Source organism: Caenorhabditis elegans, chromosome I, assembly GCF_000002985.6.
Source record: "Caenorhabditis elegans chromosome I".
In the NCBI taxonomy this organism is placed as follows: domain Eukaryota; kingdom Metazoa; phylum Nematoda; class Chromadorea; order Rhabditida; family Rhabditidae; genus Caenorhabditis; species Caenorhabditis elegans.
The window spans coordinates 10,325,409-10,350,128 of record NC_003279.8 but is presented as its reverse complement, the minus strand read 5'-3'; the positions used below and the strand labels follow the sequence as shown (position 1 = coordinate 10,350,128).

General features: G+C 36.5%; 10 protein-coding genes across 12 annotated transcripts in view; 5 read left to right on the top strand and 5 right to left on the bottom strand.

Annotated features, from left to right (window-relative positions):
• The first annotated feature begins 759 nt into the window (after positions 1-759).
• Positions 760-2,074, top strand: ZC434.8 (putative arginine kinase ZC434.8). The gene is made up of 4 exons (NM_060313.11): positions 760-848; positions 898-1,185; positions 1,231-1,833; positions 1,878-2,074. The coding sequence occupies exons 1-4, from the start codon at positions 810-812 to the stop codon at positions 2,028-2,030; spliced, it is 1,083 nt and encodes a 360-aa protein (NP_492714.1). The 5' UTR covers positions 760-809; the 3' UTR covers positions 2,031-2,074.
• coa-6 lies at positions 2,064-4,391 on the bottom strand (the record flags this gene model as incomplete). 2 transcript variants are annotated; one of them, NM_001381194.1, is made up of 10 exons in its annotated part: positions 2,068-2,490; positions 2,552-2,810; positions 2,867-3,177; positions 3,231-3,292; positions 3,340-3,404; positions 3,451-3,665; positions 3,789-4,023; positions 4,078-4,172; positions 4,228-4,290; positions 4,337-4,391. In NM_001381194.1, 4 exons carry the CDS (start codon positions 4,385-4,387, stop codon positions 3,960-3,962), a joined length of 273 nt encoding a protein of 90 aa, NP_001367155.1. In that variant the 3' UTR covers positions 2,068-2,490; positions 2,552-2,810; positions 2,867-3,177; positions 3,231-3,292; positions 3,340-3,404; positions 3,451-3,665; positions 3,789-3,959. The 2 variants fall into 2 exon arrangements, with proteins under 2 accessions (NP_001366833.1, NP_001367155.1); NM_001381195.2 differs by lacking the exons at positions 4,078-4,172; positions 4,228-4,290; positions 4,337-4,391 and having other exon boundaries at positions 2,064-2,490; positions 3,789-3,976.
• Positions 4,392-4,474: 83 nt separating this feature from the next.
• On the bottom strand, positions 4,475-9,132 carry aph-2 (Nicastrin). 2 transcript variants are annotated; one of them, NM_060311.4, is made up of 8 exons: positions 8,956-9,132; positions 7,916-8,501; positions 7,229-7,567; positions 6,613-6,861; positions 6,089-6,341; positions 5,618-5,878; positions 5,298-5,565; positions 4,475-4,725 (listed from the first exon to the last, which is right to left on the bottom strand). In NM_060311.4, the coding sequence occupies exons 1-8, from the start codon at positions 9,098-9,100 to the stop codon at positions 4,655-4,657; spliced, it is 2,172 nt and encodes a 723-aa protein (NP_492712.2). In that variant the 5' UTR covers positions 9,101-9,132; the 3' UTR covers positions 4,475-4,654. The 2 variants fall into 2 exon arrangements, with proteins under 2 accessions (NP_492712.2, NP_001122563.1); NM_001129091.3 differs by having other exon boundaries at positions 4,478-4,725; positions 5,298-5,559.
• A 104-nt stretch (positions 9,133-9,236) lies between these two features.
• On the bottom strand, positions 9,237-13,734 carry ears-1 (glutamate--tRNA ligase). Its single transcript, NM_001381193.3, has 6 exons — positions 13,577-13,734; positions 12,151-13,515; positions 11,490-11,583; positions 10,939-11,286; positions 9,489-10,871; positions 9,237-9,437 (listed from the first exon to the last, which is right to left on the bottom strand). Exons 1-6 carry the CDS (start codon positions 13,714-13,716, stop codon positions 9,318-9,320), a joined length of 3,450 nt encoding a protein of 1,149 aa, NP_001366832.1. The 5' UTR covers positions 13,717-13,734; the 3' UTR covers positions 9,237-9,317.
• Positions 13,735-14,401: 667 nt separating this feature from the next.
• ZC434.3 (DUF3421 domain-containing protein) lies at positions 14,402-15,468 on the top strand. The gene is made up of 4 exons (NM_060309.7): positions 14,402-14,584; positions 14,632-14,785; positions 14,834-14,965; positions 15,018-15,468. Exons 1-4 carry the CDS (start codon positions 14,423-14,425, stop codon positions 15,353-15,355), a joined length of 786 nt encoding a protein of 261 aa, NP_492710.2. The 5' UTR covers positions 14,402-14,422; the 3' UTR covers positions 15,356-15,468.
• A 70-nt stretch (positions 15,469-15,538) lies between these two features.
• On the top strand, positions 15,539-16,658 carry ZC434.10 (DUF3421 domain-containing protein). Its single transcript, NM_001276545.2, has 4 exons — positions 15,539-15,819; positions 15,866-16,055; positions 16,108-16,325; positions 16,373-16,658. The coding sequence occupies exons 1-4, from the start codon at positions 15,724-15,726 to the stop codon at positions 16,577-16,579; spliced, it is 711 nt and encodes a 236-aa protein (NP_001263474.1). The 5' UTR covers positions 15,539-15,723; the 3' UTR covers positions 16,580-16,658.
• Positions 16,659-17,046: 388 nt separating this feature from the next.
• Positions 17,047-18,184, top strand: ZC434.4 (Ribosomal RNA-processing protein 7 homolog). Its single transcript, NM_060308.8, has 5 exons — positions 17,047-17,157; positions 17,207-17,322; positions 17,369-17,597; positions 17,659-17,952; positions 18,000-18,184. The coding sequence occupies exons 1-5, from the start codon at positions 17,070-17,072 to the stop codon at positions 18,083-18,085; spliced, it is 813 nt and encodes a 270-aa protein (NP_492709.2). The 5' UTR covers positions 17,047-17,069; the 3' UTR covers positions 18,086-18,184.
• Positions 18,185-18,320: 136 nt separating this feature from the next.
• On the bottom strand, positions 18,321-19,250 carry rps-7 (Small ribosomal subunit protein eS7). Its single transcript, NM_060307.4, has 4 exons — positions 19,094-19,250; positions 18,878-19,018; positions 18,653-18,829; positions 18,321-18,550 (listed from the first exon to the last, which is right to left on the bottom strand). Exons 1-4 carry the CDS (start codon positions 19,238-19,240, stop codon positions 18,431-18,433), a joined length of 585 nt encoding a protein of 194 aa, NP_492708.1. The 5' UTR covers positions 19,241-19,250; the 3' UTR covers positions 18,321-18,430.
• A 478-nt stretch (positions 19,251-19,728) lies between these two features.
• Y106G6G.1 (DUF4477 domain-containing protein) lies at positions 19,729-21,145 on the bottom strand. The gene is made up of 5 exons (NM_060306.4): positions 20,877-21,145; positions 20,725-20,831; positions 20,417-20,669; positions 20,135-20,371; positions 19,729-20,088 (listed from the first exon to the last, which is right to left on the bottom strand). Exons 1-5 carry the CDS (start codon positions 21,090-21,092, stop codon positions 19,795-19,797), a joined length of 1,107 nt encoding a protein of 368 aa, NP_492707.1. The 5' UTR covers positions 21,093-21,145; the 3' UTR covers positions 19,729-19,794.
• A 1,113-nt stretch (positions 21,146-22,258) lies between these two features.
• Positions 22,259-24,720, top strand: part of Y106G6G.2 (SEC7 domain-containing protein) — a 27,303-nt gene continuing 24,841 nt past the window's right edge. Inside the window, exons 1-9 of the mRNA NM_001364056.3 lie at positions 22,259-22,447; positions 22,555-22,688; positions 22,734-22,865; positions 22,912-22,980; positions 23,140-23,438; positions 23,523-23,699; positions 23,744-24,032; positions 24,080-24,182; positions 24,511-24,701. Coding sequence (NP_001350967.1) covers positions 22,372-22,447; positions 22,555-22,688; positions 22,734-22,865; positions 22,912-22,980; positions 23,140-23,438; positions 23,523-23,699; positions 23,744-24,032; positions 24,080-24,182; positions 24,511-24,701 — 1,470 coding nt within the window. The 5' untranslated portion in view covers positions 22,259-22,371. The remainder of the gene's footprint in view (positions 22,448-22,554; positions 22,689-22,733; positions 22,866-22,911; positions 22,981-23,139; positions 23,439-23,522; positions 23,700-23,743; positions 24,033-24,079; positions 24,183-24,510; positions 24,702-24,720) is intronic.

Below are 24,720 nucleotides of genomic sequence, written 5' to 3'. Positions count from 1 at the left end.
TAGCCCTATCCAGCGCCAGTGCCAGTGGGAAAATTTCTGTAATACACGCATATGGTACTACAATTGTAGTACCATTGTATACAATGACCGAGTATTTTTTTTTTAATTCAACAATTTTTTCTTAATTGCATATGATCTATTAAAAATTGATCTCAGAAAAATATCAGTTTTTGACAATTAAATTGAACCTGCCGCCAAACTGTTTGTTCGATAGAGCGCGCTTGCATTATTTTCATTTCATCATTTATTTACTTTTTCTCTCATTATTTCTTTGAATTTTTCATTTTTTGTATATTCTTTTCTGAAAATAAAAGAAAAAAGCAGGTTAAATGCAAATTGATCATTAAAAGTTAACTGAAAACGCGTGCAAGTGTAAAATTATACGTTCCGGTGACGACGAATCTGAAAGTAGTTTGTTTTACAGTTTACCGTTTTTTTTATTGAAAATTGCATTTAACTTGTTTTTTTTTCTTTTTTCTTCCGAACATTTAATTAAGAAAAAACTGAGATTTTATCGACTTTCAAAAAATTGTATCATAGGCGTGCTTTAAACCAATTTCCCCACTGGCGCTATAGCGGGCTATACCCCAAAAATATGTTTAATTATGAATACGTGAAGTTTTTTTTTAAGAACTCCGATGTAATTTGAACTTTCAAAATACATTTTCACTGTATTATATAGAATGTCACGGTCCCACGTTCTGCCACATTATCGTCTGTATAAAAGGGCTTCGTTTCCAAAAATCATCAGTCTAACAGCTTCAGCTCTTCAAAGAACGAACCGCCTGTTACACGTTTCATCATCGAATATGACAGCGACCCCGGAAGTTCAGAAATCGATTGAAGAAGTGAGTTTTCTTAAGTTTTCAAGTTCTTAACGTTTGTTTTTGTTTCCAGGTCTACACGAAACTCCAAGGAGCTTCTGACTGCTCGTCACTTCTCAAGAAGCACTTGACAAAGGACGTTGTCGCCAAGAACAAGTCGAAGAAGACCCGTCTCGGAGCAACTCTTTTGGATGTCATTCAGTCGGGCGGAGAGAACCTCGATTCGGGAGTCGGAATCTATGCTCCAGACGCGGAGAGCTACACCTTGTTCGCGGATCTTTTCAATCCTGTGATCGAAGAGTACCACAATGGATTCAAGGCAACCGACACTCAACCAGCAATGGATTTGGGAGAGAAAAATGTAATTACTTTTTAATTGTTTTTAATTCTATTTTGTACATTTTAGGTTGGAGAACTTGCCGATCTCGACCCAGAGGGCAAATTCATTGTGTCGACACGTATCCGCTGCGGACGTTCTCTGCAAGGATACCCATTCAATCCATGTCTCTCTGAGACCAACTACAAGATGATGGAAACCCGTATGAAGGAGATCTTCAACAGCATCACCGATCCCGAGCTCAAGGGAACGTACTACCCTCTGACTGGAATGGATGAGGAGACGAAGAAGAAGCTCATTGCTGATCACTTCCTCTTCAAAGAAGGTGATCGCTTCTTGAAGGCTGCCAATGCCAACCGTTATTGGCCAAACGGACGTGGAATCTTCCACAATGAGAAGAAGACTTTCTTGGTTTGGGTCAACGAGGAGGATCACTTGCGTATCATCTCTATGCAAAATGGAGGAAATGTTGGTGAAGTTCTCGCCAGACTCATCAAAGGACTGAACCTCGTCGCTGCCAAGGCTCCATTCGCTCGTCATCCACGTCTCGGATGGCTCACCTTCTGTCCAACCAACTTGGGAACAACTGTTCGTGCATCGGTTCACATTAAGCTGCCAAAGATCTCGGCAAAGGACGATTTCAAGAAGATTTGCAGTGACATGAAGCTTCAGGTATTTTTAAAGTTTTATTTCAGTTTTCAAATTATAATTTTCAGATTCGTGGAATTCATGGAGAACATTCGGAATCGAAGGAAGGAATCTATGACATCTCGAACAAGCAGCGTCTTGGGCTTACCGAGTATCAAGCAGTTCGTCAGATGTACGATGGATTGAAGAAGTTGATTGAATTGGAGAAGGCCGCCGCCTAAGAAGATCACTTTCAATTTCTGATTTGGAATAAATTTTAGTAGATAGTTTTATATTCTTTTCAAAGTCAAAAAAAATTAAATCGAGGATCATGAATAGTGTGTTTATTACATGACAAAAACAATACACAATTAGAAACACGTATATCAACTATTTCTAAAAACTTCAACTTTATAACGTTTAATGTTTCTCGACAGCTTTCCTTCTGAGTTCATAACGGGCAGTATCCATATTCTATTATCCGGATTACGAATTCGAATATTGAAATTCCGTCTCGTCTCGATTCGGCCATGGAAGTGTCGATGTGATGCATCAGTGAGAAAATCGTCGAAAATTTTCTCCAACTTTTGATCACCATTACAGATTGCTGAACGATGATCAGTATATTTATCATTTGTAACAATTGACGTCTCCGGACCGAATTCTAGAGCCATTCGAATTATTATGAGGTCATCTGTGGACCTGAAAAAATTGATTTTCAAAAATGGAACTAAAACCAAAAGCCAGATCTTTGAAAACTCACAATTTATCACAAAACAGAGCATTTCCATTATATCTTTCCATCACTTCTTTCCGTAGTTTTTGGTTTGATATCCGTCTAGTTGCAAAGAATACATGCTCGAATTTGCTGGAAATATCATCCCATTCTTTCGGATCCACTCCATAACCGAAATTCAATGCATCAACGACAACCACATTCTCTCCATTTCGAATATTTCTTTCTTCCATCCATCGCAAAACTTTCTGCCGAATTTTCTCGTATTCCTCCTTTTTGACGAACCCTAAAATTGCAAATAAGTAAAAACCACAGATACAGATGTAAGATATAATATTTTACCTTCTTTCATACTTTCCACATATTTATCGCACTTTTCTTTTAGTATCTTTCCTTCTTTTTCGGAAATGTAAGTCTTTTTGACATCTAGCTCTGACTTTACGGATACTTTTGCAGAACAAGCTTCGGCCACTTGTTTGAAGATTTCATCAAATTCAGTTTGTTCCATGAAACGTGGATTATCGACTTGCGCATAGTTCATAAAAACCTGCATAATATCAATGGGCTCTGCATTTTCAAGCTTTGCAGCATCCAGGAAAGCACTAATATGCTCATATAACTTGATATTTTTAGGATAACGTGAGAGCAGTTGCCTGAAAAAGTTGAATGGTAATTATTGAAATATTTGATTTAAATATGCAATTACTTCACAGTTTTCCACTTTTTATTCGCCAGCTCTCGTCGAAAATAGCATCTCACCAAATCTTGCTGAAGTATTAAAAGTAAAAAAACATTTCAGATAAGAAATATGTTACCTTGTGCATAACCTTTGAAAAATCTGGAATTGCAGCATCTTGGTCCAACGACATGCGAAATTTATCTAAAATTACTCTATTTTCAATTTGTTGGAACTTCCACATGTAAACCGTGTTCTTCCTGCATCTTATGTATTTTGCATTTTTCGATGTTATCTTTCAGCCTTTTCAGTGTTAGTCGAGCTTCCTCATCATTTATAGAATGATATACAACTGCGATATATCTCATTGCAGTGAGATTAGCAAAATCCCTCGAAAAACTATTTTGACTTTCCACCATTTTGACGACATTATTGAAAACTGTCGAATCGAAGAAAGAGTTACACCTAAAATTATAAAATTATTCAGAAAAAGGGAAACATTTTATTTCTAAACAATTTCAAAAAAAAGTATGCAAAATCGATCTGAAAACTACAGCAATTGCTATTTAAAAAATCTAATATCTAAACCGTAAAACTTCCGAAAGCATTGACTGAAGTTCAGTTGTCCCGTTAATTTGTGGTGTCGTAGTAGTTAGAAATTGGTATTTAGGTGACATTTCGAGAATTTCAGGACGAGGAAATGGCGAATTTAAAGTAGGAAAAAGGCACGAAGAAGTTGTAGAAATAGAGCGAATTGATCTAATCATTGAGAGCATTATGATCGGCAATATTCACTCCTTGAGCTGCCAATGTTTTCTTGTATCTGAAAAATTAAAGTTTTATGTTGCTGTCCGATATTTTCTGAATTCTTTCAAACCTCTCAAACTGATCTTTTCTTATGAAATGATTGACCCAAGAAGTTGGACAATTTCCGTCAAAGTTCTTACGCTCGGAACGGCACGAGTTTGTAGCCTATAACAATCATTAAAATTCAGCTGAATTCAGTCTCTGAAAATCTGTTCGAGACCTCTTTTTCGCTTTTCCCCTGACTCAAAAATTTGTCGATACAAGCTGCGTATTGATCACGGGCCTGAAAATCAATAAAATATTCTAAATCTGGTTATTTTTTAATATACTTCGTAACACTTTCGACGCTCGCTTTTCAAGCTCGGCTCTTCTTTGCTCATTTATCTGAAAACGAAAACATTGGAATCTCCGAAATGATCTGGAAAACAATAATTAGGGATTGAACCCAAAAGCAGATAAATTAGAAATTGTTTGGTAATTTTCAAATTTTATAGAAATTTACAAGAAGAGCAAAAAGCAAAAAGATATGCAAACTGAAGAAATTAGGGGAAATGGGCAAATTGAGATCAAAAATGGGAACATTTTTTCGAATATAAATATTAAATAAATTAATCAATTTATGATACATTGTTGAAGAGAATAATTTGTTAAAGAGGTTCTCCTCCTTCCGCTGCTGGTTCTCCCTCGTCAACGATAAATGTTGTTTCAGAACAGCGACCTGAAAAAAAAAATTTTTATTGTTTTATAAATTATGCATAATTTCTCGCAGCTGTCAATTTTTCTTATTTTTAAAAACTTCCTTCAATAAACGATAAACGATATTATCCAGACGCGAGATTTTGCGATTTTTGCCTCCAAAATACGGTACCCGGTATCGACACGATGAAATTTTGTGAAATGCGAAAAGGTGTGCGCCTTTAAAGAATACTGTAATTTCTTGCACTCATTTCTGTGCAATTTTTCATCGATTTTTCTCAACTTTTATGGATTTAAAAAATGCATTTTTTTAAATCGCCAGCAATGAGAATTCGAAAATACAGTACCATTTAAAGGCGCAAACATATTTTCAATTAATATAAATTTTTCGTGTCGAGACCTGGCACCGTGCTTTTGGCTCAAAAGTCGCAAACTTTTCTGGGCATCAAATGTGAGTATAATTTCTCTAAAGATTAGAAAAACTGATTCAAAATCTAGTTTTCTTTAATGCGAAACTCCTTCATTTTCGAATACGAGAAAGCTCGAAAGCTTGTGATTTATTTTTGTAATTTTTTTTTTGAAAAAAAAACTAACCAACTGCAAAGATTGATAATAAAGCAGAAATAACCGCAATCAGAATCATTGTATATTCAAATGAAGCATCTTCCATCAAATATAAATTCACAGATTCAATAATATAAACTGATTCCATCCATGTTGAATATCTCGTGTTCATTTCTTCTTCGGGTGTTTGAGAATCTACAGCCGGCGAAACCATTACTTTTTTAACAATTGCAGATTTCAGACAACTGAAATTTCCGGTGTACGGATTCGGTTGCCACGTGTAGGTATACATCTGAAACTGGCGGAAAACTATTTTAATTATTTGATATTCGTTTAAAATAAAAACTCACCGCTTGAAATTGACCAAGATGTGAGCAGCTCTTTTCACTTTTCACATTCAATGTTTCTTTGTCACTACCCAAAGCGAAAATAGTTAACCAATGGAGTACGGTAGGGAATGCAGTATGGGATTCCATTGAAATATATGTTGATTTTTGATTAAAACCGTAGGAATTAAACAGCTTGTGGTAGCGACCGCCATCGAGTTTTTGCATAAAATCACAGTCGAACCAGAAATTGGAAGTGATGAGACAATCGAATATAGTGGTTATCTGAAAAAAAAAAACGTTTATATGTAAAGATATGAAATATTCCATATATATGGAATTCAATTTCAGCAATTAGAAAATACAGCGATGAATCGCTGCGTCATCAGGGATTTTGTTTTAAGTATTTAAAAATACTGCAAATTTCAAATTCAACAATAAAACATCTAAATTGTCGCTGAAAGTTTTAAAATTAAAAAAAAAAAGAATACATACCAATTTTTTATCAACTTTTGCAACAACTTCATCAGTTTCAACTCCAACATAATCAGCGGCTGCTGCCAGAATAGCAGTAGAAACAGCTTCAATCTCTTGAATTGCTTTCTCTCGTTCGTCTTCTGTCCACTCATTTTTATCCAAAATTGAATTAACTCGTTGATATTCATATTCTTTACCATATGGTGCAAGGAGAACTGATTGAACGTGAGCATCAGCCTTGGCAAACGAGTGCCAACTTGCGGGTGGAACTCTGAAAAAGGAAAATTTTTGAAAATTATTTCTATAATTCACCTATCCATGGCTGAAGATTTTTCGTTTGCCTTTATTAAAGGAAAAATACCTTATTTTCGAAAAATAGTGAGCGATAAGCTTTTTTTTAATTTTAGACTTTTTTCGAAAAACGACACTCGGAATTGTAGTTTACATATGCTCAAATTGTTTTAATTTTTAAAGAAAATGCTTTAAAAGCTTTTCGTTTTCTGTATGTTCTTGAAAAAAAAAACTATTTTCGATGCACCCACCTATCTCCACTTCCAGATGGTTTTTCAAGATCAAAAGCATGACTACGAAGACCTCGTTCAATTCGATCAATAACTCGATCTGTCTGTGTCTTATTCTGTTGATATCGTTCTCCATCAACGTGTACATAATATTTTCGTCCTTTAGCAACTCCAATTTGTTGTACTTCCAGTATATAATCTAACTCATTCGGGCGAATTGGATGAATGTGTGTTCGATCAGAGCGAATCATTTGTGGGAACTTTCCATTTCTGAAGACAAATATATTTTTTCTCTAAAGGAAGAGTGGGAAAATAATTGAAAACCATTCCAATTATGGTAAAATGACCAAATATCATTATAAAAATTTTCAAACAATGTTGGAAAATTTTAATTAATTATCATAAATGAATAAAACTGAATTATTTTTTGATTGACGACTTCCAAAAATATGTTACGAGCCTGAAAAGCTTGCCAAATTTGAGGTTTCAGCTAGAATTATGTTTTTTGCCCGAACTATTTTTTTTTTTGAAATTTTGAAATTTTTAGGAATTTTTGGGCCATTTTATGTTAATAGGGAAATTTTTTTGATCAGTTACTAGTTCTAGAACGTTTTTTAAATTAAATTTTCCAACTTACTCCATCTGATACGCAGCCGCACCACTTCCAATATAATCCAACGATTCACCATTGAAAAAAGCAAAGAAAACATTACGATTCGAAGTATTCGATGCTTTCTGCCATTTTTCGATCTGTGTTCCCATTGATCGAGCTGCTGCGAGTACAGAAATAATTGAAGTTAGTACGGATACTTCGCCAACAGAAATCTCTGGAATCATTCCAAAACTGTCCATTCGAGCAGTTACCATCATATATTTGCTCGTGATTATTGTCTCATTTGTTGGAGAAGTTGGAATTGGAGTTGGAAATGCAAATATATTGTCACTGTGCATTGCACCACAGAGTTGAGGAGCATCTCTGGAAAACTTCAACTATTGAGGCATTGAGTTGGACAATTTATTTTTTAAAATTAGGAAATTATAGCTCGTCTGGCATATAGGTACAATATCATTCGAAAAAAAGAGATACATGGAATCGGTGCAATTATTGACTAAAAAATCCCCTAAATTAACAAAAAACGAGATAAGAAATGCCAAACTATGAAGTTTAGCAAAATTTTGTTTATTTTCCTATGAAATTTTCAAATTTATTTTCTTAAAGAATATTATCATGAAATACATCTCATCATGCAATATTTACGGTCTATTCTGCATTTAATAATGCAAAAATTCACCTCTTTTAACTGCTTAAAATTTAAAAACCTACCCGCTATCAATATTCATCTGAAACAGCTTTGCATCGTTTTTTCCACGCCGATAGCAAATTTCTGAATTTCCAGCCGCCATATTAGCCAAACGAAAGCTCATTCCACAATATGGATATCCAGATGAACCATCTTCTTTTGGTTTATTGAACATTGAATAACATTTCTCAATGATTTCCAAATCAGTTGAATTATCAATAAATACCATTTGTATCCGCCAATCAATTTTCATTAATCCATCTCGTGTTATAGCACCCCGAGAATTAATCTTTCTTTCACAATATTCTTCATTTTTATCTTGAAGATAATAATCACTTGCAGCATTTGGACATTCTGCATCATGTGAAGCTGCTGTTGATTCATCTCCTGGATGAATAGATTCTCCACTATTATATAATACTATTCCAGAAAGACATTTCGATGATTTCAATTGAGAAATTGTATCACGACGAATCAAATTGACTGGGAGAAGTGCCCAATATTTCCCGGAATATTTGGGATAAAATGAATTCCAGCAAGAATCGAGATTTTTGAAGTCTTCCTGTTTGTCGATTCGAACAATTAGGCCATTCTCGTTTTCTCGATTAGCTGAAAATATTTTTCTTGAAAATGAGTTTAAGAAAATAAATAAATACTGGATATTTATAAATTAAAATGTATGTAAATGATATTTTCTAGTGAAAATGCATGTAATTCAGAGGTGGAGTTATTTTCGGCAATTCTACAAAATGGCCTATGAATTTTTTTCACTGCCACAATATAGAAAATCACTTGAGTTAACTGAAAATAAAATTATTTTCATCTGACAAATTGAACAGTGTTGAAAAACAGCCCGAAAGTTGCCAATTGCCGTTTATTATAGAGTATCGTCTTCGGCAATTGACAACGTTTTGGCCATTTTGGAGCACTTTCTCTATATTTCCAGTTATTTTCAGATAAATATTGATTTATACATATTTTGACACTAATTTTCAATGAAAATAATGAAAAAACAGTGCAATATTTTTTTATATGTAATTATTTGAAATCATTCAATTTTTACCTTGACAACCGAATTCGTGCGTTTTATTAAAAGTTCTATAGCACGCATTTCCTTCTCCAATGAACAGAGTTCGGAAAACTTGATCCGAAAATCCGTCGCATCGTATTCCAGCGATAATTAATACTATAACTAGCCATTTCTTCATTTTTCAGTGCTTCTATCGACTCATTCGTTCTTAATTCATTACGTTGAGTTTAAATCATCAAAAAATGATACAAAGGATAAAATAATAACAATTGGGAATGATCAACCTATATTATGGGAAAGCTTGAAATGAATAAAAATTGCAATAAACTTTATTTAAAATTCAACTTAAATAACTGAAAAACAACAAAACCAAAACGTGTATATAGCACCTAAATTTACTTCTTCTTTCCTTTCTTCGATTGAGCATTCGATGGAGCTGGGAAGTCTTTTCCAGTGGCTTTCTTGAAATTAGCCTTCAAAGCCAGAAGCTTGTTAATGGCATCGGCGGAATCTTGCTGAAAACGAAATAAATGTTGATTTCATTGGTGAATAAATGGGGGACATACCGATTTTGGATCTTTGGATTTTGCGTCACGGACAACTGCTCCTTGCTCTTCAATTTCCTTGAGAAGCGCAGCTTCGTCGAAAGCTGGAGCTGGAGCTGGTGCGGCGGCGGCTGAAGCTGCCAATTGAGCTGGAGCTGGCTTATAATCCGAACCGGTCGCATCCTTGTACTGTTTCTTCAACTGCAACAGTTTTGCGATGGCGTCCTTGGTTTCTTGAGATTTAGCGTCTTTCATCTTCAACTCTCTCACAAGAAGTGCTTGATCATCAATCTGCTTGGAAAGTGTATCCCCCCCGGAGACCGATGGAGCTGGTACCGTAACCTTCGCGGGAGCAGCTGCTGGAGCAGGGCCTGGCTTGTAATCGGAACCAGTAACCTCTTTATAGTTCTTCTTGAGCTCTAGGAGTTTCGCAATAGCATCCTTTGTTTCTTGAGATTTGGAATCCTTGTTCTTCAAATCTCTGACAAGAACTCCTTGTGCTTCAATTTGACCTGCAATATCGGCTCCTCCGGCAAGAGGGGTTGGAGCTGGTGCAGAGACTGGAACAACACCTGGCTTATGATCGGAACCAGTCACCTCTTTGTATTGTTTCTTCAGAGCAAGAAGCTTAGCGATAGCATCTTTTGTTGCTTGAGACTTCGCATCTTTTCCTTTGAGTTCTCTAACCAAAGCTCCTTGGGATTCGATTTGGTGGTAGATATCCAAGGCGTTGGTCGATCCTGCAGCAGGTGCTGGTGCTGGAGCTGATGCAACAGATGCAGCAGGTGGTACACCTGGCTTGTGATCGGATCCACTGACCTCTTTGTATTGTTTCTTCAATTCAAGAAGCTTCGCGATAGCATCTTTTGTTGCTTGAGACTTGGCATCTTTTCCTTTGAGTTCTCTAACCAATAGACCTTGAGCTTCAATCAGATTGTAAATGTTCAAAGCCGAGTTCGATTCAGAAGACGATGGAGTAGTAGGAGCTGGAGCGGATGGTGGAGCTCCTGGCTTGTGATCAGAGCCGGTCAATTCCTTATACTTCTTTTTCAAATCAAGAAGCTTAGCAATTGCATCCTTTGTAGCTTGAGATTTAGCATCTTTTGTTTTCAAATCTCTGACAATTCCACCCTGTTGTTCAATGGAATTGTACAATTGGAGAGCATCGGAACCTCCGGAAGAAGCAGCAGCGCTAACTGGAGCTCCCTTCGGTGGCTTCTCAGCTTCTTTGCCAGTATGTCCATCAGGAATGGCAATGAGAAGCAGAGGAGTTTCAACTCCGCTGAGTTCACTCTTTGGATTGTACGGTTGGTCAACAATGTAGAATCCTTTGCGTTGAATTTGAATGATATCACCCTTCTTCACATTCTTGATTGCTGGTTCTCCAACCATCTTTGTGTAGTGCTGAAAAATTAAAATGTTTTTCAGATGCCCTTCTTTTATGTACTTAAAAGTTTGAAAAGTTACATACCACAGAGTCAAAATTGATGAATTGCTTCCAATCTTCATCCTTTCCAATAATAGCTTTGCTGATAATATGATCATAGTCAGCAGTCACTACTGGAATAGTTTTTCCAGCCTCAGCCTTGACATCTCCCAGCCATGTCACTTTTGTAGTTTTCTTGTAATCAGTATTATCCAACTGAAGAGTTGCACTGATTTTCGTTATTACGGCGCCCTTCTTCTCGATTTTTCCAATCTTTATGTTACCCCAGTTGACGAATGTGACAATTTCTCCTTCCTTCAGAGCTGCAGCATCGACTTGTTCGAGCAAAAGTTTTTTGCCCTTGTGAACGTCTTTGCTTCCAATTTCAGCATTCTGAAAAGAGAAAATTAAAAATTTTTAAACTGACTATTTTCTTCAAAAAACTAGAATCATTTTGTAAGGAAAAACACACAAATTATTTTTAAAGTAATAAATGTGGTGTCATTTTTACCAATTAAGCCAAGAAACCAAAAATCGATACAAGGAGGAGAGAGGGTCCCATTCTCTTCCACGCAATGTAATGAGAGAGCACTTACCTTTGGATGAAGAGACACATTGGAGGTGTCGTCAGAGATTGAATCTGTTAATTCGATGGAAACAAGCGGAGATGTGGAGTCGAGAGCTGTGTATCTGAAAATTTTTTAGAGATTCATTTTAAATCTGATTTTTAAAAGTAAATAATTTTTGTTTCACTAGTAATTTGTAGTTTTACGATAAAAAACCATAAACTAGCCATATAAATACCATATGTTCTCTAGGAGTTTATAAAGTCTCCACAGCGTTGAAGATTTTTCGTTTTCGTTGAAAAAAAAAACGAAAAATTTTTTTTAATTTTCAAATTTTGCACTTGTTTCCAAAATATTAAAAAAATTGCACTCAAAAGTATAACTATAGTGCAAGTAAGGGTAACATATAAAATTTTACAAAATGACGTTGTAAACTTCAGAAGTTTTTCGTTTTTCGCTTTTTTTGTAATCGAAAAAATCGCAGTCTACACACACATATCTGTGGTTTTTTGGACCGAAAAAATATATGATCGGGAGAAAAAATAATTTGTTTTTTTTGTTGTTTTTTTTTCTCCAGAGAAATTCGATGTTCTGTTTTTTGTCGGTTCAAAATTTTCTGTGACCGGCCCTAAACCTATCTGAATTAGTCTTGCAGTTGAAATATTAATTTTCTCTTGAATCTAAAATTTACCTTGGCGCAACTGGATCAATAACCTTCTTATTGAACGCCCAAATCTTATCCCATTCCATCATGACAACTGATCTCGATCCTCCTTGTGCAACAATAAATTGTTTCAATCCTTCGACAGTCAATCCTCTTCTCATAACTCCTCGAACAGTTGGAAGTCTTGGATCATCCCATCCCTCGACATGTCCTTCATCGACAAACCAGGTGAGCTTACGCTTGCTCATAACTGTGTTCGTCATGTTTAGACGTGCATATTCCCAAATGTGTGGACGACGAAGACCGAGAGCATCGCAGATGAAGTAGTACTGATCATCACGATCATGGTATTCAGTGGTTCTGAGAGCATGAGTTACACCTTCTACACTATCGACAATTGGACAAGTGAAGTCATAAGTTGGATAGACCTTGTACTTTAATCCTGTTCTCACATGCTCCTCTGGCTTGCATCGGTAGATAGTTGGATCTCTCATGGCTCCATTATTTGATTTCATGTCGATCTTCATACGAACACAGCAAGTTAATCCTTTTGGAGAACCTTTTTTCATTTCTTCCCACAATTGGAGATTCTTTTCTGGAGTGTTTGAACGATTACGACTGTCTTGTCTCTGTTCTCGTTCATTACGCATAGTTTCAGTGTCAGTATCATCGACGAATGCCTTTCCTTCCTTCAACAATTTCTCACACATGGTAAGAAGCATTTCAAAATGATCAGAAGAGTGAGTCCAACGATCAGGAACGATGTTGAGCATTGAGAGGTCCTCTTTGATAACATGTTCGAAATGAGCATTCTCTTTGGCTGGATTTGTGTCATCGAATCGCATGATGAGTTGCCCTTCGAAAGCTTGTTGATAGTATTGATTGAGAAGTGCTGCCTTAGCGTGTCCAATATGCAAATATCCACTTGCCTCTGGTGGGAATCGGACAACAACCTTTCCTTTCTCGGCTCCTGGAAGCTCAACGAACTTTCCTTCGTCCTTCTTCTTTTCTTTTCCAGTAGATGCCGTTGCAGTTGGAGCAGCTGCACTTTTGTATAATCCGACAAAGTTGTGAGCAGCAGCCAGGGTTGGTTCTTTGAGAACTTTGTCGATAATTCCAGAGAACTTGGCCTTCAATTGAGGATTGTTGTGCGCCACAGAGAAGATGGCAAAATCAGCAACAGTCAAGGAATTATCGAGAATTTTGGTCGGAAAATCCTTTCCCAAAAGGAGGGAATAGTCATTCTTCGTGACAGCATCAGCAATGAAGTTTGTAAGATCGTCAACGACAGCGAAATCGATGATAGAAGATCCTAGAAGACTATCAGCAGCATCAGTGCTTTGAGCGATGATTCTAGCAATTTCAACGTCATTGGACAGGAGTTCTCCGTCTCTGAAAAATAATTAAAGCATTTAAATTATATTTTTAAAATTATAATTCCTAAAACACTTACAAGTTAAGAGCAAGCTGCTGCTTTTCAGAGAATTGAACAGACTTCTCGAGGGAAAATCCAGACGCGGCAAGAGCCAAAATCGACGCATACGGCGGTTGCTCTCGGTTCGCTTTCAGCACCAACTCTCTGGTGATCATCATTTTCAATTATTTGTTACCCTGAAATAGAAAAAACTTTAGTTTGAAAAAAGTGGAAAATAAGAAAAGAAAAATAAAATGGAAAGGATTATATGAGCTTTTTGGAAGAGAAGAGGGATGGCAATATTGGGCAATTGTGCACAACAAAGTGACACAGAATTTCAAGGAGAAGGAGGTTGAAGGGTATTTCATAAGATTGGCATGTATTTGACATGAACAAAATTTGAAAAATTCCTCACAATTAAGATGCAAAAAACTATATTTCCCAGACGACTGTGCTGCGGATTTCATAGTGTTTAGTTTATAAAAATCGATAAAAATTTCCACAGCAAAATTTCACAAAATAAAAGTTAGCAAATTCCAAAACAACAAAATTTAAAGGAATTCATCAATCTCGATTTTACTTTCTCATATTCGAGTTTCCTTTGTTCTCATGATTAACGTTCTAAAAATAGTTGACCCGAGACATAATCTATATCAAAACTAGCTTGAAACTTTGAAAGCTTATCTTCGAATATCTCTGCTCTCTTGCGTCAGATATTCACGCAATCCGCGTCATTTGACACGGAATTATCCAGTTCATCCCAATCCGCGTCTCGACGAAAACAGTTGAAGTGCGCAAGAACAGGTCGTTGCGCCTTGAAAAGCATAAAAATGGACAGATGTCTCAATTCTTCCCTCATTTTTTCGAATTCTATTTTGTATCGAGATGCGTCTCGTGAAACCACTGATAGTGGTGGTTTCAGTTATTATTATTGATGCATTCGCTCAACAGCCAATATTTTTTCGAGTAAAACGACAAGCCTATCCACCAAATCCAGCACCATTTAAACCTCGTCAAGAAGACTACAACCTTCCACCATTTTATCAAGTAAGATCACCATGTCTAACTCGAGTTTCGAATTTGGGATCTTTCAGCCAAATCCAGGACGTGACGCTTCATCTCTTTCTCCATTGTTTCCATTTCACAGTCAATACAGTAATGGATTAGATATCAATCCTGGAACAAGAGTTACTGTAGATGGTAACTTGAACGTTCCAATTATGGGATGGGGAATGTGGGATTATAAGGGTAAGTTCCGACGGGGGAAAATGACATATTTCACATTTGTGCATTTAGGAGGAGTTAAAATGGGACGTCCTAACACTCGAGTCGGATTCGGATCTCTTAATGCTCCTACAAATGTACTTGGAATTTCTGGAGATACCATTGCTGCTTTGGCTAAAGATGGAACATTTCAACAATCCAGACGTGAGTATTTTTATCATGAGAACAGACGGGAAAACTATCAAATAATTTTCAGAAAACGTCCCAGCTGTACCTGTGGCAGTTCTTCCTGGTAACTTTGTGCCAGTTCGTTGCCGTCCTCCAATGTGTAATCCATTCGTTCATAATATGGCATTTGGAGTTGACGTGGAGCCAGGAGATGATTATCTATTCGATGGAGGATTTGACTTCCCGATTCCTCTTGCTCCATCTGGCGTTGGTGTTCGTTTCCCAATGAGTGGAGCAGTCAATGTTGGAACCGACCCATTACTTATCACTTATGGACACGGAATGGGTCCTGTCGAACCACCAGGTTTCAAATCGAAGAAAAGATCAGAAGAGGATGATTTTCGAAGACAACTCAGAAATAACTAGTTTCACATATGTTACCACTTTCTTTGTTCTCATTTTATCTCACTTATATCAAGTGCAATTGTTACTTTCCTTGATGAAACGGGTCGGATTTTCCTAATAAACATTCACCTATTTGACGACTTCTCGAGAGATAAGAATGACAGAAAATGGGAGTGATATCCCGTAGAGATCGAGTTTTTTTTTCGCATTGAAGGATGAGAAAAATTGAAAGAAGCTAATCTAGCTAATCACTTCGCCAAATTTCCATGATATCGACTAATCGAGTTCTACATTTATGTTTTTCGCTGAGTTTTCTAATAACAAACCGATTATGTCAAAAATATGGTGGAGATGAACCTCTAGTTATTCCGGTTAAAGGAGCACAAGCTATGTTTCCAGCACTTATAACTGCGGATAACTTTCCTTTATTCCCGTTCACAGATCAGTTTAACACAGGTATTGAAATTAATCCGGCTAATAAAGTGGTAAGTTGAAACTTTTTGAGTTCATAATAAAAAGACCATTCTACAGAGCATGGCTGGAGATTTGATTGTTCCAGTTCCTGGTTGGGGTAACTTCGATGTAGACGGAAATGTTTACTATGGACATATTAATGTCGATACTAAAGTAGGATATCAAATTCGACCAACGAATCATCTCAATATTAAACCCGAAACATTGGCTCTTTTAGGACAGAATCCAGCATTCCGAGAAGCAAGAAGTATGTTTTAATCTCATAAGAAATTGGTTAAAATTAATTAAAAAACTTCTAGAAAAGGCAAAGGAAGTTATTGTGGGAAGAATTCCTTATGGTTATGAACCAATCAAGTGTAAACCACCATATTGCAATCCATTCGTTCATCATGCTGGAGTTGCTGTTGAAGTTGAGCAAGGAGATGACTCCTTCTTCATTGGTGGAATTGATTTTCCACTTCCGATCGGCGAGAATGGAGCAGGAGTCAGATTCCCATTATCGGGAGCTGTCGAACAGGTTAGTTACTTAGAAATCGAGATAATCAAATGATTGCTCGTTTCCAGGGAACTTCGCCATACGCATACGCTCATGGAAACGCATTCAATCCTGTGTCTCCATTTGATTTTCGAAAAATTGATAGCGACGACGTGAAACCAGATTGGCCTTATGCGCCGGGATCTCGAAGAAGAGCACCGGAGAAGAAAAAAAAAATGAATGATGAGCAGAAAAATGCGTTCTATTCAAAATTCTACGACAAGCTTCCACAATAATAACACTACGAGTTTAATAATTGATAATAATAACAATATTAATAACTAAGTTTTAATAAAGCCACAAAACATTCTTCGAGAACTTTTCTCAATTTAAAACATTTTTAGGCACGTTAATTAGAGGAAACCGATAACCGGCATGAACTAATCTCAAAATGGTGTATTTGTGCAACTTGCAGCTGTAAAAAACTTTTAAAAAATTTTAAAAAATCGACCAGATTGAAAAAGAGTGGTGAAAAATGCAAAAAATTGCAAAACATTGTGAGAAAAAACATTGTGAAAAAACTTTTCTCGTTTGCGAATTCTTTTAGAGCGCTACGGTACACAAGTACGCAAACACCGAGGGTGCATCGGAACTCTTAGCCCACAAACTCACGACAATTTATTTTTCTTTCTTTGTAACATATTTTAAAACATTTTTTTAAAACATACATTTTTTTTAAATTTAAACATATTTTTTATTCTAGAGTCTGTTTGAAGGTTTTAGACAATGGATTGTTGCAAGAAAAAACGCGTTAAAAAAGTAGCTAAACGGAAAAGTGAAAAAGTAATTCATTTGGACCCCGATGCGCTACGATGTAAGTTCGAATTCACTTTACGTTTTTTGTAGTATTGTTCTGTTTTCAGATTTGAGATTCCGAATTGGTGGAAAGTATATGGCAGAGCGTCATATGTTTTTGAAAAAAGATCCGTCGAAGGAGAACTCAATCATTGTGTCGAATATTCCCGCATTTGTTGGAGAGGTTTCTTGAGAAAAAATTACGACCATCGTTCAATTTTAATTTTCAGGGTGTGGTTCTGGCGATTATTGATCAGTTTGCATCATTCGAGGTTGAAGAATCGTTTGTTCAACGAAGCAACACCGCTGACAATTCACTTTCTCAGGGACAATTGACAATGTCCATCACTTTCGATAAGCCCGAAGCAGTTATTCAAACTCTGGCACTATGCCAAGACGTAGGACCTTTTACGATCACTGATTTTCTTGAAGATCCCGAGTTTCCTTCCGTACTAAAAGGTTTGTTTCGTCACTGAACGAACATAAATTTTTTTATCATGGATATAATGTTTTATTTCAGATTCTACAACTCTCTATCGCAAACTGTTCCCATCTGAAGAGCAAATTCAAGAAATGGCCGATACGTACGTCGAAAGATATGACACAGAACAAACAGAAGCAAGAAAAGAGGCGAAGAGAAAGTATTCGGAGCCAGACGAGGACGGATGGATTACTGTTACTAAAGCCAAGAAAGCTGCAAAATCGGTAAAACTGAAGAAAGAGGATGTTCCTCTTATTGGTGGATTAAATAACAAGAAGAAAAAGGTTGATCTTGCATATTACACGTTCCAAATTAAGAAAAATCGTCAAGAGAGTAAGTTTTCAATATTTTCAGTAATCCAACTAAAATATCTGTTTCAGAAGCTCAGGAACTCCTTAAGAAGTTTGAAGAGGACAGAAAACGGATCACGCAGCTCAAACAGGCCCGCAACTTCAAGCCGATATAGCTTTTTAAACATTTTTATTTGTTATCGTTGTTGAAAACTTGCTGTTACCCATAAACTGTTATCGCATATGCGCCCGTCTCGATTAAAGAGATTTCTTTTAAAAAACATTGCATATCAAGAATGGAGTTGTCCGTTTCTTAAAAGACCATTGAATGCTTCCAGAATATTTGAAAATATAAAGTTTGCACCAATTGCGTCGTCGATAACTTGGTATAAAATCCCCAAAATCTCAATTCGAGGTGTTCAGTTGATTTCAGCGTTCTCTTCGTTAAAATCAAATCATTCAAGAATACCCATTTCACAATAAATTATATCAACAATTTATTGTAAGTCAACAAAAAATGTTTAGAAAATTGGGTCTGGGAACTCGAAGGTGACATCCTTTCCGGTGAGCTTGCGGTAAACCGAAGCGAAGACTCCAATCTTGTGTCCGACGTTGGTCTGGTGGGACTTGTCGAGGTGAACCTTTAAAAAAGAAACTTAAATAAACACCAGAGCAAGGTTTCTCGCTACTTCCAATGATTGGAAATTTTTTACCGCAACGCCAAACTTTTAATATTAAATTACCTTGTAAACCTTCTTTCCGTCCAACTTCACACGAATACGTCTTCCGACGACCTCAGCTGGGTAGACGAGCTCATCAAGCCAAGCATCATGGACAGCGGTAAGAGTACGGGAACGTGGTCTCTTTTGCTTTTGTGGTCTGGCTTTGCTTCCTCTTTGTGGCTTTGGAAGGATACGTCTCTATAAACAATCATTTTAAACTCGATAAATGTTGAATTTAAAATTTACCTTGGCGAGGATAAGGATGTCTCTTCCTCCAAACTTCTTCTCCAACTCACGAACAAGGGCTGGGTGGATCTTGTGGAAAGCCTTGAGTTGTGGGACTGGAACGTAGATGATGATGGCGGACTTGTTTCCAAGCTCAACCTCCTGAATAAAAATATGATTTTCAAAGCTCTTTTCAAAATAATCAAAAATTCAAACGTTAAATGTTTAAACACAAACCTTGACTCCGACGATGTACAGTTCCTTCAATTGGCTCTGGACATCATCGTTGGTCTCCAAGTCAATGAGAGCTTGTGAGACTTGCTTCTCGATCTCAGAGACGACCTTTCCGTCGGACTTCAAAAGCTTGCCGATGATCTCGGGCATGTTTAACCCACTGCAAATTGAAAAATTGTTTTTCAAGGTGAAATCATCAAGTTTAAAATGCGTAATTCATGAAGAAAAAATAGCGATAAATTTGCATTGTGAAACGAAAATTTGAATATCTTAAAATTAATTATTTTTTATTGGGGCTTTACAGTGAAAATCAAAAAATTTCCCTATTTTTCGTGAAAAAAAGAAAAAATCGTCGTAGGCCAATGCGAAAAATAGAGAAAAGTGGGGGTACGGTGACACTCGTTTCGCATCTGTCCCTCCCGCGCTGCGAGACCCAACAGCGAAAATACGCGCGCCTTTGAGTGAGAACATTTTGCAGTGAAGGGAATTTATGAATTTTAGTCATAAATGTGTGCTTTTTGATTATAAAAGTGTGTTAAGGCTTTTTAAATTGATAAGTAAATTTAAATTAGTAAAGCTGACTAATTTTTCCTTCAGAGAAACCAATGCAAACAATTAAAAGTTGTAATTTTTAAAGAAAAGCTTTCATTCGAGCGTGATTCAAAAACAGTTCATTTTCCTTTTTGACTTTTTCCGGACTTCTTTCACTTGCTCGATTTTTCGAGGTCTTCTGGTTTTGACATCGGTTGTGGCAGCTCTTTAGAAATCAATGTTGTGGCACTGTCCTTAGCAATTGGCATAGAAATCTCCGAATTTCCTGTGACTTCTCCGTTCTCGGGGAGAGCGTGGGAGCTGTCACGAGCAACTGGATCAATCTTCTCTTCTGGAGCAGTAACTTCGCCGTTTACATTTGAGGTCATTAAGTGAACACTGTCACGTGCGATTGGAAGGACGAGTTTTTCCTCTGGAGCACAGACTTCTCCGTTTCCATCAGCACACTGAATTTTAATTTCATAATTAGGTAAAATACATTTAAAAGATTACAATTTGTTCAGGAACGTAGAAGCTTTGCACAGAGGATTGTGCTGGATGGATTAGAATGTTGCTCATGGTGACAATTGGATCATTCTTTTTTGGATTCTTCTCGTATTGGACCACCTCAGAAACAACGAGAAGCCGTTTGCAAAGACGAAGAAGACCTGCCGCGTATGATTGGGATGTGTCCGGATGAAAGATGATTCCAGCGAGAAGAACGGGAAGGTAGAAAACTGATGAGAGTGGCTGAAATTCTGAATATTGTTGAAATCGAAAGTATTCTAAACCTACATCATTCTCGTTTTCAGTTCTTCCAGCCACCGTAGTCGCCACTTTCAGGAGCGCCGCACGAAAACGAAGCTCATCCAGTTTCTCATTCATCTGGCCCATCATACGATGCTCCTGAACAATTTGAGCGAAAACATTGGATGTTTGCTTAATAATTGATTTCAGCATGTCCAGCTCCTTGTTCAATCCACGATAGCGGAGAAGCATGTCTTCGTAGCCAGCATAACCAATATTTTGCTGCTCTTTACTTGGCCTCCTGAATAAAAAACGAGATTTAGTATATAATTCAGATTTCCATAAAACAAATGTACCATCCAATCTTCCTAAACAGCCATGTCAGTGACTCCTCGATCTTTTCATCCATTTCAGGACCAACATCAGCAAACTTCTGCCCCAAAAGACCTGTCTGAGCTACAAGCTGAAAAAATTAAATTAAAACCTCCAAATGAACACAATTTCCCACCTTCTCCAGCACATCCACGTCATCATTTCTACTCGCAATAAGCCATTTTCGATATTGATTCAAGTAATTCGTAGAATTCTCATATCCATTACAGTGATAAATCAAATGATCAATACTCCGATCGAGTTTGTTCCAAACACTTGTAGTTGTCGATATTGAGGACAACGACGACAATTCGGATTTATTTTGACCATGTTCGCTCACTTTGTTATCCATCTTCTTTCTTCTTCTTGAGATGCAATTTTTTGCAGTTTAAGTGGGGGGAATGGGAAAATTTTGAGGTTTACGTATTCACGGGATTATGAATATTTGCAATTTGCTTAAAATTGAAATTAAAATACACAAATTATTTAATTAGACAAATTATTTAATTAGAATGAGATCTTTCAAAAAATATTACACAAAGGCGAAGTTTTGCAATTTTCGTGCCAAAAGTACGGTGCCCGGTCTCGAAACGATAAAGTTTTGTTGAGTGTAAAACGACGTGTGCCTTTAAAAGGGTACTGTAATTTAAATATTTTTGCCGACTTTATTTGACTTTTCTCACGTTTTGCAAAAAACATATACATACTGTTATGTTTAAGTTTTCTAATAAATAAATATTTTTTTTGTAAAACTAATAGCAAATATGAAAATCGATGAAAATTTCGAAAAAAGCTTGAAATTACAGTACCCTTTTGAAGGCACACAACGTTTTGCATTAAAAAAAAATTTTTGGCGCGAGACCTGGTACCGTAGCCAAAAAGTGGGCGGCCCTTGCAAAAATCTCAAAACAGGCTCCGCCCACATATTGTCTTTAATGCTTTTTTGAATAGAATTTTGTTGCATTTCCTTCTAACTTTCTCATAATATTATCACTTATATAACTCACTATCAGCCTAAATTAAATATTTCCAAAAAAGACAAACAGTTTTGCAATCAAACTAAAGTATTAAAAAATTCAATTAAAAGGTAAATTATATTTAAAGGAAGACGAGGTATTATATTCTAGGTAGGTACTTCAGGCATGCAGGCCTGTCTAGCACAATCTGAATTTTCGGGAAAACTTTAGAGCAAACTAACGCAATCTGTTACGTCTGCTTTGCCAGTGAGGCACCAGGTAGGCACAAATCGCCTTGCAGGCAGGCAGGCAACTTTTGAATCTCGAAGTCATCCCTGATCTGTAAAATAAAATATATACTATTATAGTGTAAATTATTCTCAAAAACACTTCCATAAGAATTTAAAGCAATCCATCGTATGCTTTTCTTTCCTACTTTAATTTCCGTTTTTTTTGCCAAAAACCAAGCAAATTCTTAGCTCTTCCTTTCATCTTCATTCCATACTCTCCCCATTCACATTTCAACATATCTCTGCTTCTTCTCATTTATTCCTTTCCCTCTTTTCAGATGACGTTAGAACCAAACTGAGCTTAATAGAGACGCAGAGAAGGAGAGAAGTCGTGTGTGCTTTCTTTGCTTCTTTCGTCAATATATTTGTCTCCGTAATATTCTGAATGGAAGCTTCTTTAAATGGATTGGCTGGAACTGTTAAACATAGTGCATCAAAAGAAGCTATAAATATTGCAAAAGGTATGTAGGTTCAGAACTGATTAAAATTTATCTGAAAATCATTGAAAAATGTTTAACTTCTGTGGCAGCTCAAAATTAAAAAAAAAACGGAAAATGTTTTATTTCAGAAACTCTGAAAACTTTTAATGACAAAAAAGATGTCCCAATAGTTCATCTTCGTGAAAAATGTCTCGCTGCATTCGAGCTTGCTTTTGATCATGGCAACGAGAAGCATTTCCATCATGCGGTTGATGGAGTACAGGTAAACTAAAGACTTCTCTTAATTCCATAAATTAAAATATTTAAGGTTCTTCTTCGTGATCAAACATATCATGACACAATCACAGAAGAGCCCCAAAATAGTCTACCATCTCAAGTTCTACTTGCAATGACTGGGATCGATGAATGGAAAAGCCAACTTCAGTGCAAATGTGTTACTGTAATTTTTATTTTAAAAATATTATATTTAAAAATAAGTATTTCAGCTTCTTGTTGAAATGGTTTGCAGCAACGAGTTGAAAGTTTCGATGAGTGATGTGGAACAGTGTGTCCAGGTGAGTAATTTAATTTCCTGCAGCTCCAAGTGAATGTTAACAACATATTTTGCTTAACTGTATATATGTTTCTAGAGCATCTTACTAATCCTGAGAGCCTTCTTGATTAACCTAAGCCTAAGCTTTAAGATTGAAAAAAATGACACTTTCTCATTTTAGATCTACAAACGTTTGTATGGAAAAAGTGAAGAAGAAAGAGTGCGAGTTGCTTGTCGAGCTGCCACAACACAGTCTTTATCTGCATATTTCTCAAACCGATATGCTGCATGTGAAGCTCAACAAGAAGCAATTGCAGTTTACATGGATGTCGGGAAACTGTTAGAGGAACTTTGTGCAGAAGTAGAACAAATGAGTAGTGCACACGAACAGTGCCTAATTTCATTGGATGCTATCTGTGCTCTTTTGACTACTTCGAATTTGAAGATTCTTTCGCATCAGCCATTTGTTAATTTGTTATGGTGAGAGCATTTTGTAGCAAAGGACGAAAATTTCATTAGTGAAAATCGACCTTGTTCTAAAAAAAAGTGTGCTTGCTTTTCCAGGGAAAAAGTATGCCCACTTATAATTCTTCTACTTGGAATTCCTCAAAAAGGAATGAGCAGTTCATCAAAAGTATCAGAAAGTGGAGGAAACGAAGAGCCAGTTGGAGAAGGACAAATTGATTTTGCACTGGCACCGTCTGTTATCACGAATCCATACACATGGAGAGCTCTTTATCAGTACGTAATTTTCTGACAAATTAAAATGAATTTCGATTTTTCAGAATCGTTGACCAACTAATTCGTCTAATGATTTCCGATCCTTCACTGGCTTCATCTCTCGAAGCACTTTTCCATAAGGCATTCTTATTTCCTCGATTAGATCAACGTACGGAAGCACTCAAACTGATCAAGAAAATACTGGGAGATGGATCGAAAATTAGTAAAATCGCAAAAAGTTGTGTCACTACCAAATCGCTGTCTCTATGGAGAATGTTGATGACTTGTATAGCTGAATGTACAAATCCACAGCTAGAATTAAGCATCGACGCAGTCAAGACAATTGTTGCAATGGTAAGAAACTAAATTTTTGTCTATTAAAAAAATTATAAATAATTCAGCTGGATGGTATGAAGCAACTCTCTACGCACAAATTCTTCACTGACCAGGAACGAAAATTGATTGCAGACACGTTTAGTTGTGTCGATGATACTATTGTTAACAGTGGGTTTTATTTTGGAAAATGGCAGAAAATATTCTAAAAATAAGAAGTATATTTTTTTTTATCTTTCGGCTTTTGGAGCAAGCGTTTCGCCAAGCTTGGCTCTTGGATCAAAACTTGGGCACAGCCTTAACCAAGTTTTGCCAAAGTTTTGCCAAGTTCTGATATATATATATATATATATATATACATATATGTGATCTATGAAATATTTTGAGACAAACTTGGGCAAGAAGCTAGCACCGAATTCCGAGTATTATGCCAGTATTATTAAATCCAAAAATGATTCTTGAGTTTTTAATTTAAAGACGTACCACAAAAATTTTCCAGGCTTCTCTCTGAAATGTTCTGAACGAGTTTCCGATATTTGCACAGTTGACGAGGATACGGAAAACGTTTTTGATCAATCGACAAATAGCTCTGCACCGGAAGATCCAATGGCTGCAAAATTAAGAAAACTGGAACAGAAGTTTAGAAATGCGCCAATTGCAACGAGAAGATCGAGTGAATTAGATGAAAGTGTTAGTTAAACAAAATTGG